Raw genomic sequence first — 12,895 nt, 5'->3', positions numbered from 1 at the left:
CTTTCTTTCTTTCTTTCTTTCTTTCTTTCTTTCTTTCTTTCTTTCTTCCTTCCTTTATTTGCTTATTTTCTATTTAATTATTTATTTATTTATTTTGATTTATCAATAATCACTTCCATATGCTTTTGAGTTTAAAATTTTTCTCCCCCTTCCTCCCCACCACCCTCCCCAAGATGGCACATAATCTTATATAGGTTACAAATTTACATTCATATTAAACATATTTTCACATTAGTGATGTTGTAAGTAGAAATTAAAACCAATAGGAGGAACCATCAGAAAGAGGAAACAAAACTTAACAGAAGAGAAAAAAATGACAATTTGGTTTCCATAGTTCTTTCTTTGGGTGTGGATAGCATTTTCTATCACAAGGCCTCTGGAGATGTCTTAGATCCTTGTATTGCCAGGAAGGGTTAAGTTTATCAATATTAGTCATCGTACAATGTGGCTGTTATTGTGTACAACGTTCTCTTGGTTCTGCTCACTTCACTCAGCATTAGACCATACAAGTCTTTCCAGGTTTTTCTGAAGTCAGCCTGTTCATCATTTCTTATAGCACAATAGCATTCCATCATATTCATATACCACAACTTGCTCAGCCATTCCCCAATTGATGGTCATCCTCTCAATTTCCAATTCTTTGCCACCACAAAAAAAGCTGATATGAATATTTTTGTACATGTAGGTCCTTTTTGAATTGCATATACTGATCCCCGTTAGAATAAAGGCAGGAAGGTTTGTACTCCTCTTCCCCAAATAATGAATATACTAATTAAGTAACTATCAATTTTCTGCTCATTTTAATGTTTTAAAGAAAATGCCTACAATTTATTTTAAACTATGTAAATTCATCTATTTTGATCCTTCCCAGCAATGAGGATAAAAAGTACATCTTTCCTCTATTTTATATTAGCCCCTAGAAGCAAAATGTTTTAGCTTAATTAAAAACATATTGGCAGAATTGTATTTCAGAGACACTTGAAATGAACATTGTTGGTGAGCTTTCTATTAGAGCAATTCCTATTTGCAATCACGTATTCACAGCTGTTTTGGTGGATGACAATAGTTTTATATGTCACCATTTCAGAGGGGTTATCTCAGCATATTTTTTTCCTTTTTGGTTTAGGTATTCTATTGTTGGCTGCAGTTTATTCAGCATTGATGACAATGGCACCATCATTACAACTGAACCTCTGGACCGGGAGATAGCTATATGGCATAACATAACTGTTATAGCCACTGAAAAAAGTGAGTAAGAATTTAGGAACATCATGTGCTTTTATGTACTGCACAGATGTATTTTAATTGTTATCATAGTGCCCCTTCCTGAAAGGAGGGGATTCATATTTCTTAATCATGATATTGTTGTGGCTGCTTGTTATGAGACATTATTTGAACCATTAGATTAATGAAAACAGAATGTATATCAGCTCCAAGGAAGGTCTTGCACTTTTTCATAAAAGATATCAAACTTGAAAGGGAAAAAACAAAGAAGTTACAATGGAAGAGAAGTAGTAACACTATTGACATCTGAATTATTCACCTGATATAAGACTTTATATTAAATGTGACCCCTGTTAGTTTTATAGCAGCCTTCTTTAATAGTGTAAAATAAGCCAATCTATTTTTAATATCAATCAGAAGACTGCTCTGAAAATTAATTGATAATGTTGCATATAGTTCAAGGAGTCTAGCTGCCCAATAAAATGAATTCCAGTAGGCCTTCCTGTATGAATTCCAACTATTCGCTTTTTCTGAAAGTAAAATGATAATTGCTTTTGTTCACATGTTCTATCATTATGGATAATTTGCTATAGGGGATTTCCTTGCATGTTTGGATCAGCTATTAGTAATTTTTTGAGTTAAAACACATTTAAAATTACTTTTATTAGAGAGAGAAAGAAATAAGAGAAGGGAACTGAAATGATTTAAGTGATGCCAATCTGATATTATATAGCTTAACCAAGTTCTCCATGTTCAAAAAGAATCAGTTGTGGGAGCCATTCTAATGGATGAATTCAAAGTAATCAATATTATTTCAATTAGGTATCAATGAATACTTGATTCTACTTGTTAAATTGATTACAATGGAGCCCCAGTTCAATTTCCAATTTAGGTCACAAAAATTAAGCTACAAGTGGTTAATATAATAGGTCTTTAGATTCAGCCTCAAATATCATGCATAATTCAAAATATATCTATTATAAAATACTTCTATAATTATTTTATTGATTAACTGATTTGAAAACATTTAGAATTATCAAATCTGAAATGTTACAAGGTCCAACATATGTCCAAACTGATCTTACATATTAAATCCAATAATCTTTCTTTAATGTATTTTATAAAAGATTTTAAATGAAAAAAGTCTCATTTCTCAACTTATTAGAAAGTGGGTAGGTGTTATGGTGGAATGCAGTACATCTTTGGCATATTTCTGTCTTGCATTGAATACTGCTATGGAAACACTGCAGGATGACTGGTCTGTGTTCTGAATCTTCTATTTAACTAAACAATAAAAGATATGAGAATAAATGTTACAATGGAATAAATGTCTCCTGCAGCAACAGAAATGCCAAGGCTTTCAATGTCAAGAGACACAAAGATATTTATTATAAAAGCAGAGAGCCTTTATTCCTTGAGCTTTTCTGTGACAAAATTCATTATTTATTATGTCACTTTATGTATCAATTGGGAAAGAAGTAGAGATAGTTCAAGAATAGTTTAGACATCTATGAAAATGAAATAACCACAAAATATTTTAATATTTCACTTACTTTAAAGTAATAATAATAAAAATGTTCACAACTGCATTTACTGTAACGTTATTTACCCTTCATTCTAGAGGGGAAAAAAAAGAAATGTCATATACCCATTTTATGTACCAAGTCAAGTATTCATTGAAGGATATAACAAATAGACGTCAAGTTTAGTTGCTGTTTAAAAAAAACAACAACACTTTTTATGTGCGTTGTACACAACTACTTTCACTTTCTATGGGCATTCTCACATTCCTGAGGTTAGATAATTCAATAGTGAATATCTTTACATTTTTATGTTAATTAGAAAGTTTATTTGTTTATAGGGGAAAATCCACTGTGTTAAATAGAGATTAATATCAGGATTTTTTTTCAGAATGTAGCAAGATTAAATTTAAATATTTGTATCAATAGGGTAGCTGCTACACTTAACTAGAAGAAAAACAAATTAAGTTGTTCACATGTCATGGACTATTACAGTTATATATTATAGTAAGGGCTATCCATATTTCATTATGTATTGTGGTAAGGTTTACAATGATTTTTCAAGCTATATAAACAGGTTATGTATTATCACTAATAACTGATATTAAAAAGAGGATTTATCCTGTAGCCTTACATTGAAAAGACTAAATCAAACAAGGCAGATCATGTGCTGTTGACTTCTGTTTAATGGTGTCTATGCATAGAACATGACATCACCAAAATAAACCCAAAACTCCAAAAGCCATAGAAGAGTTACCAAGGTATATTAATGACTTGCTCAATTTCTCCATATAAGAGGTTAAAGAATTCTGTGACTAGCTGAAGGTCTCAAAATCTATGATATCAGCAAGTAATGTCAAATATCTTTTGATTTAACATGAAGAGTAGTATTTTTACATGAAAAAAAAAACATTGCCTCTGCTAATGTGACTAACATACATGGAAAACTATACCACCTGGCCTACAGCAATGCAAATGTAAAGGGTACCATTATGTAAGTTTTTTGAGAAGGGGGGCATTTTCAATTTATTGTCCACAAATCCTCAAAGCTTGTCTTCAACATAGAAAGAACTTAAGGTACACGTAGCTAGGTGGCACAATGGATAGAGCTGCAGGCCTGGAGTCAGGAAGACTCCTGTTCCTGAGTTCAAATGTGGCCTCAGGCATTTACTAGCTGTGACCCTGGGTAAGTCACTTAACCTTCATTGACTCAGTTTCCTCATCTGTAAAATGAGCTGGAGAAGGAAATGGCAAACCACTCTAGTGTATTTGACAAGAAAACTAATGGGGTTCCAAAGAGTCAGACATGACTGAACAACACAACAACAAAGGTATGCTCACTGAATTGAATTGAATGTGATGCTTAAGTTTCAATGAAATTATATTTGTCTAGCAACGTGCTATTGAGTTGAAAGGAAATAGGATTAGCTGATTGAGTGGATTAAAAATCTTTATGATAAAGCGTTTTGCCTGAATTATTAATAGTACATGTGCAACAGAATAAATCTATATTCAGAAATGTCTTAAACTATGTGAAAAATTTTTGACAGTGAAGATAGAAATACTTTATATCACAATAATTGTTTATTTGGTCTAAACAAAAAAAGGAGGAAAATAAAGTAGTTTCAAAATCCTAAAATATTAAATGAAAGTATGCATATGTATATCCATGTCTACTATATATGACATTAATTCCTTGAGTTGTTTCTGATTTGTATATCATTTAGTTAATAAGCATTTATTAAGCACCTACTATCTGCTGAACACTATTCTAAGTGCTGGAGATACAAGGGTAAAAGTCTCAAGGAAATTTCCTCAAGGTAATCAGAGTCAAAATGGGGGAACTATATACAAGGTAGATATATACAGAATAAATGGGAGATTCCTTCTATCTAGGGAAAGGACTAGATTTAAAGAAAATCAGGGAAGGTTTCTTATAGAAGATTGAATTTTAACTAGGACTTGAAAGAACCTGGGGAATTCAGAAGGCAGAGCTAAGGATAGACAAAATTCCAGGCATTAGGGACAACCAGGGAAAATGCTTTGAGCCAGAAAAGGGAGTGTCAAGTGCAAGAAACAGAACAAATTCTAGTGTCATTGAATTGCAGAGTATGTGGGGGAAGGGGTAAGAAGTAAGGTGTAAGAAAAGTAGAAAGGTAGGAGGGGAAGAAGCTGTGTAGGGTTTTGAATGCCAAATGGAAGATTTTGTATTATATCTGAAGTTGATAAGGATCCAATGGAGTTTAGTGAATGAGATGTGTGGATATGTGAGGGGAAGGGAGAGGTGATATGGACAGATCTGCACTTTAGGAAGACATATTGCATATAACTAAATAAATGTATCTCTCTCTATATATATATGTAAAAATGATACAAGGTTCCATGATACATACCACAGTTCTATCAATATCTACAAAAGATATAAAACAAAGTCTCATGGAGTATAGCATATACAAAATTCATCTTTGTTTCTCTTTCGCTGTCTCTGTCTTTCTATTTCTCTGTAATAGTTAATATGGAATGTCAGTTTAGGTTGCATACATGTGTACTCATATCTTTATTATAAAAGTATATAACTAACTTTACAAATAATAGCAATAAGGCACTATGACAATTGTTTTGAAAAGAATATGAAATCACTAAGCAAAAATCTGAGTGGAAAACTCTATCTTTTCAGTTTCATTAAAGGACAAACTAAGAGGATTCATTAAAAAACACTAGAAATAGCAACAAAAATAAAAACAAAAACAAGAACCAAAAAAACCTAACATTGACAGTCAGTTAATTGGACCCTAAAAGTTTCAGAAAGGGACAGTAATTACCAATGTGAAGTGTAGCTGGAGAAAGGATCAAACAACAAGAATAGTACAATTGAAGATTAATTTTAGGTATTAATTAGGTAAAGTATTATTACAAACATTAAATTTGCTTATGAAATCTTGCAGAAACAGACTAAATGAACTTGAGGTCATGTTCTGTCTCTCTCTTAAAGTTGTTTAAAGTATTTACCTTCCAATTTTAAAATGTATATGTTTTAGAATAATCTAGGAAACAAATTAGTTTTACTTGCTTAGTTTCACATGAGTGAAATTTTTGATAATACAGTTCAACTAATTTATCTGCCAGATTATAGAAGATAACCTCGGGAGAACAGAAGGTTACTCAATAAGAAACTAATTCTCCAAAATACCAGTTGCACTTCTTACAGACTGAATGTTTTTTTTATATAAAACTAATTGTTCTATTAAAAGGAATAAAGTATACCATTTTATAATTTCTTAAAATTATTGAGATTAATTATTCTGAATCCATTCTCTGACAAGCTTACCAGTGAAGTAGGCAAGCTGTTTATCAAGGTGCTAGTTAAATTAAGAGACTCAATATTCCTCACTAAACCAAAAAAGATATATAATTAGTATATAATTTATAAACTTGATTTCATATGCATTTCTTATAACATTTTATTTTGTAGGCTTTACTATAAATTTACATTTTCATTTATAATTAATTAAATTTTTCTCCCCACAAATTTGTTTTTCTTATGTTTTTAAAACAGAACTTCTTGATTTTTAACTTCAAGTAATTTCTTTATTTATGCATTCCAAAACCATTTAAGTTCTTCCTTTGAGCAAGGCATTTTTTCAGGCCCTGAGGAATGTCTGCACCTGATTTCATGAGTATAAATCCTAGTGAGAAAAATCCCTTATATAAATACAGAACAAACATTTAGAGAGTATGAGAAACAACACTTAGGCCCTAGAGAAGCCAGATGAATTATTGCCCAGAGTCTAAGAACCACTATGTGTCAGAAGTAAACTGGAACTGAGGACTGCCCTGACACAGAGTTGGATTACAGTCAAAATTCAGCTCAATCTCTTTTTATAAAATGGCACAAATTACTTCAGAGAATAATTTTAGACCTTCTAGTATAAAAATTAAAAGTAGTAAACATTAAGAATCACTTGAATTTGTTCATGGAAACCAAGATACAAATAAAACTGCAAAAGAAGGAATAAGTAGCTGGCACATGTGACATTTTATCACCAAAATCAAAAGTGAAAATATACATGTATGTAGGGAGACTGTATAGTAACATGAAAGAGACCTGCTTCTGCATTTAGAGAACCTAGATTCGAATCCTAAAACTTGTATTTGCTTTCTATATGACACTGAACAGATCACTTAATATTCCTGAATCTTAATTTCCTCATCTATAAAATAAGTGGGTTGGATTACATGGTTTCTGGGGTCCCTTTCAGCTCTAGATCTAGAATGCTATGACATGCAACTACTCTATACATTACATTAACATGCATGCACATACATACATATATTTGCATGTATATATGCATATATATTGAGTGAATGTGTATATGTATGTGTGCATGTATATATTATGTGTGTGTAGATAGCCAGCCTTGAAATTGGGAAAACCTACCTTCTTTGTACTGCTTCTGATATATCCTAGTTATGTGAACATAGGGAACTCACTTAACTTTTCATTGAACAAGCTACTTTATCAAAGTTTTAGAAATTTTGCTCATTTCCATTGACAAATAGTGTCCCCTCACTAATGAGTTCTCTATAACTATGGAATGTCATGTCTAATAGATAGCTAGATAGAAAGATGGATAATTAGATAGATTAATAAACAATGCACACATAGACTGTCTTTATGCCTGTGTGATGCTAGGTAATTCAGTTAACTTCTCAGTACCTCAGACACCTGTAAATTACAGAGAAGGTGCTGACCTAAATTAGTACAGCAGTTCCTTTGGAAATAAATAATTATTATCATCCCTCATACTAATTTACATAAATGTATCTTGTCTATGTACTTTTGAGGTAACTGCCTTCACGCAGCATTATTAAGTGATACAAGATTTATAGGGGCTTGGCTTTTTCAATACTTTCTAAAAATTTCCCCATTTACATCTTGCCCTGGTTGGAATACTACAAATTGATAGGAATAGAAATACAAATAAATCCCTGTATCAGATGGCCTTTTGTATTACAGAGTACAAACTTAGGTAAAGATTGTTCCAAAGGTACAATAAAGCTAAACCTAGGTAATCTATCCTTTTTTATAACATAACCAAACTATGGTATAAAGCAATGTCTTCTTCCTTCTTCCTTCATCCCAAAACAGCCACTGCCAATATACATTTTAAGAATTATTGAATATCACTTGCCTGGCACTTAGTAGACATTTTAAATAAATTCTTCTTATATTATATGTATATTGATGCAGAGGTGAGGGAAAAATGAATTTCTCTTTTTTATTTTTTTTACATAGATTTGGACAACAAATGCCTAAAACTCTTATGATAGTGTGAGGCATGTTTAAACTTTGGTCTTCATGAACAATTATTTACCACTTCACATATATTCAACCTGTGCCTCCCTATGATTATAGCAAAGCCTGGCTATTGCTATACCATTTATTCCCAATGATATTATTTCTTGTGATTTTACAGAATTTCCAAATAAAATATGATATGTGAGGGTTTCCTAAATGGACTACATATTCTATTAAGTGCTTTAAAACCAATGAGTTTATGAAAATAAAGGACTTTAATGTTTTAATTTCATTTCCTTTTTCCCCCCAGATAATTCACAACAAGTATCTGAGGCACATGTGCATGTGCAGGTTCTGAATGTCAATGACCATGCCCCTGAATTCTTCCAGTACTATGAGACATATGTTTGTGAAAAGGCAAATGCTGGGGAGGTAAGAGGCTGATCATTAGTTCAATGAGTTAGTTCAATCGTCATTACACATATCGTATAATGAGCTTCCTTTAATGATAGTATTTTAGTATTATATACCCGCATATAAGGAAAGTTTATTATTCCACTATCCTGATCATAAGTTTCTCAACTGTAAACTGAAGGTTTTACTAAAATGATTTCTGAGATCTTATCTTCATCATCTCTATTGCCAACAATCTCTTAAATGCATTTTTCTATTTCTAGTAGTAATAGTAGTAGTAGTAGTAGTAGTAGTAGTAGTAGTAGTAGTAGTAATAGTAGTAGTAGTAGTAGTAATAATAGTAGTAATAGTAGTAGCCATAGTTTTCATCATCACTGTATTAGTGCTGAAAACTCAGGTCTTTTTATTTGGTAATTTTCTACTGGAAACCACTTCACAGTACAAAATTGATTGAGAGATACAGAGAATGTGAGACTCAACTGTTTTTCATTATTAATTTAAAAATAAATATTTTTATATATATACCTTAAAGGAATTAAGCTTTTCTAGCAAAGTGTCTCTCCTGCATGTGTAATGATGGAACAAGTTTCCATGATAGATATAACTAGAGAACTTCTTATTCATTTTTTTTTTCTGAGAATCAACATAGAGAGATAAAATTGGAGGTATATTCTTACCATGTGTCCATTACCACCATAGAGGATATCCTTTATGAAGTCCAAATAGAAGAGGGATTCCTTATACATGGAAGGTTACATAGATCCTCCTATTTCTGGTTGGCATTGTTTACACTGATTTTTTTTCTTCTTTTTTATTAATTTATTTTGATTTATCAACAATCACTTCCATATGCTTTTGAGTTTAAAATTTTTCTCCCCCTTCCTCCCCACCACCCTCCCCAAGATGGCACACAATTTGATATAGGTTATACATATACATTCCTATTAAACATATTTTCACACTAGTGATGTTGTAAGTAAAAATTAAAACCAATAGGAGTAACCACCAAAAAAAAAAAAAAGGAAACAAAACTCAACAGAAGACAAAGAAATAGCAATTCAACTTCCATAGTTCTTTCTTTGGATGTGGATAGCATTTTCCATCATGAGGCCTTTGGAGATGTTTTAGATCCTTATATTGCTGGGAAGGGTTAAGTTTATCAATATTAGTCATCGCACAACATGGCTGTTATTGTGTACAATGATCTCTTGGTTCTGCTCACTTCACTCAGCATCAGACCATACAAGTCTTTCCACGTTTTTCTGAAGTCAACCGGTTCATCATTTCTTATAGCACAATAGTATTCCATTACATTCACATACCACAACTTGTTCAGCCATTCTGCAATTGATGGGCATCCTCTCAATTTCCAATTCTTTGCCACCACAAAAAGAGCTGCTATGAATATTTTGTACATGTGGGTCCTTTTCCCATTTGTATGATCTCTTTGGGATATAGCCCTAGAAGTGCTATTACTGGGTCAAAGGATACGCACATTTTTATAGACCTTTGGGCATTGCTCCAAAGTGCTCTCCAAAATGGTTGGATCATTTCACAACTCCACCAACAATGCATTAGTGTTCCAATTTTCCCACATCTTCTCCAACATTTATCATTTTCCTTTTTTGTCATGTTGGCCAATCTGATAGGTGTGATGTGGTACCTCAGAGTTGTTTTTAATATGCATTTCTCTAATCAATAGCGATTTAAAGCATTTTTTCATATGACTATAGAAGGCTTTAATTTCTTCATCTGAGAACTATCTGTTCATATCCTTTGACCATTTATCAATTGGAGAATGACTTGTATTCTTATAGATTTGACTTAATTCTCTATATATTTTAGAAATGAGGTCCTTATCAGAGAGACTGGTTGCAAAAATTCTTTCTCAATTGTCCACTTTCCTTCTAATCTTAGTTGCATTGGCTTTGTTTGTGCAAAAACTTTTCAATTTAATGTAATCAAAGTTTTCCATTTTGCTTTTTGTAATGTTTTCTATCTCCTGTTTGGTCATGATTTCTTCTGTTCTCCATAGATCTGATAGGTAAACTATTCTTTGCTCTCCCAATTTGCTTATAGTATCAGCCTTTATATCTAAATCATGAACCCATAATGACTTTATTTTGGTATATGGTGTGATGTTTACACTGATTATAATGAAGTGTAGAATACTCAGGAGCCTCCTAAGGAAGATCTATAGATACTCTAAACAGATCAGAATATGCATCTTTACAGGAGAAAAAACAAACTAGTAAACAAAAGATGAAGAAAGCATATGGTTCATATTATGATGTGGAGCTGATGAAGGAGTCCATTCTGTTAGACCATCAGTACAAGCAATATCATGAATAAACACTATTGGTGGCCTGTGAACTGGACTTAGGACAGAATTGGAGGAAAAGATCATACAGTACTAAATGGGGGAATTATGCAGTAGGTCTAGTGGTGCAGTAATAGTAACAATTTATAATTACCAAATGTTTTAATGTTTGTGAAATGTATTCATCATAACAGTGGAGTGGGTAGTGCTAATTTCATTATGCGTCTTTTATGGTTAAGAAAACTAAGGCTCTGAGTATTCAAAAGACTAGCCATAATTATAAGTCCAGTAGATATTTAAGGTAGGCTTCAACTGAGGTCTCCTGAGTTAAGTCCAGCCTCTATCCTGTATGGTGCATTGGTTCTCTTGCTGCTATTGAAAACTATTGTATGTCACATAAGCACATATTTTTTAATACCAATATTCTTCTGGCAGGGCTACATGTCTGAAAACTATTAAAAAATAAACACTATGATCTCAGAAAAATGGAAAGTGCAGAAGTCCCAAAGAACGTTGAAAAAAATAACAGATATAAGTAGATTATGACATAACATTAAGTTATTCAAGAAAAGTGCTAAAAAATAAATCTTTTAACATGAATATGGCCAGCAAATTAAATACTCTGCTTGATTGGTAGAAGTAAAAGCTAACTGATAGACAATCTAACCACTTCTTTAATACAAACAAAATTGTGGGTGTATCTTCTGTGGTGCATTTAGGAAAACACATGGACAAAAAGTATTTGGAATAACAGAGCAGACAAAATGATGTTGGGATAAACAACTGGCCTTGGAGTGAGGAGGACCTGTATTTAAATCCCACTTCTGATAACTGATTGTCACTGTGATCCTCAATAATTTACTTAGACACACAGTGCTGTAAGCATCTAAGACTATAAGTTATAGAGAAGGTGCCATACAAGCATTAGTTGAAGGAATTTACTCAGCCAGGAATTCTTTGTACCACTGAAATCATAGTTGTAGTACCCATCCTTAAAAAAAAAAAAAGCATAGCAGTGTTGTAAGCTACATTACTCTAAGGACACTATCATTGATGAGTTCAAAGATCTATCAAATAAAAGTAATAATTCATTCAATGTGGCTATCTTTTTTAAAGTAAGCATAAATAATAGACCTGACACTGCTAATTTTAGACAACATAGGTAAAATAAAAGGAGTATATGTTATGATTACTCATAAATCTAATCAGCAGGACAACATGAAAGTAGAACAATGTCTTAATAAAATGCTTACTGACAAATATTGAAATACAATTACATAATGGTAATGCAACTTATTTCAATTAATATGAGAACTGATCTGTTCTGGATATACAGGTATGCCATAGAAACACCATAGTTTACAGAGTCTTGACTCTGGATTTTGCTAAAATATTAACTGAACTCTACAAAGGAGAGAAACAGTAGTCAGACTTTACCCTTATCCTCCTGTGATGAAAAGATATTTGAAATTGGATAGAGAAAGGATTTGACTTTATACAATGATTGAACTTAGAAGGCATTTAAAAATCTTCCATAAAAATATGCATTTTATGGTGACAGAATTGTTGAAGCATAGTGAAAGATGTGGTTCCTTGAAAATCCACATGGGGAGGAAAAATAACTAACATAAACATTTGTTCTTATAATGATTTTCTAGTATCTAAAAGAAGTGCATTCTTATGTGAGGCATGCATATTTAGTGGGAATAGTGTTGATTAAGTTGATTTTTAGTTCTGGAAAAACAAAACATTGTCTTTGCCTTGTCTAATGAAAAATCAGGACGCTCAAAAATATTTTTACTTATGTCTTTTTCTTACATTATCATAGTTTTCCCCACTATCACTACCATCACCCTCCCATTTCATATAACAAATGGTATTTTTTAAATGAAAATAAAAAAAGAAGAGAAAAACAGCAGCTTTCCCAAACAATACATTGAAAAAGTCCCAAAGCCTGAGCAATGGGCAATGGCTGTGGACCTCCTACTTCCGTGAAAGAGTAACTTCAGAGTGTCCTCTCATATTTCTTCTTTCAAGGTATATTTTATCTTCAAACATTTACTACATTCATTTTTTATTTGATTTGTGTGTCTGTTGTAGTCATTATGTATATTATTT

At 32.1% G+C, this 12,895-nt stretch overlaps 1 protein-coding gene across 1 annotated transcript in view; it reads left to right on the top strand.

Annotated features, from left to right (window-relative positions):
• CDH19 (cadherin 19) overlaps positions 1 to 12,895 on the top strand; it is an 86,463-nt gene that overhangs the window by 29,317 nt on the left and 44,251 nt on the right. Inside the window, exons 7-8 of the mRNA XM_027852431.1 lie at positions 1,127 to 1,248; positions 8,354 to 8,475. Of these exons, the coding sequence (XP_027708232.1) occupies positions 1,127 to 1,248; positions 8,354 to 8,475 (244 nt within the window). The remainder of the gene's footprint in view (positions 1 to 1,126; positions 1,249 to 8,353; positions 8,476 to 12,895) is intronic.

The sequence above is a fragment of the Vombatus ursinus genome, unplaced genomic scaffold (assembly GCF_900497805.2).
Source record: "Vombatus ursinus unplaced genomic scaffold, bare-nosed wombat genome assembly UNPS02009573.1, whole genome shotgun sequence".
Taxonomy (NCBI): domain Eukaryota; kingdom Metazoa; phylum Chordata; class Mammalia; order Diprotodontia; family Vombatidae; genus Vombatus; species Vombatus ursinus.
Note: the sequence above shows the minus strand (reverse complement) of the source record. Positions and strands in the feature narration are given on the sequence as shown.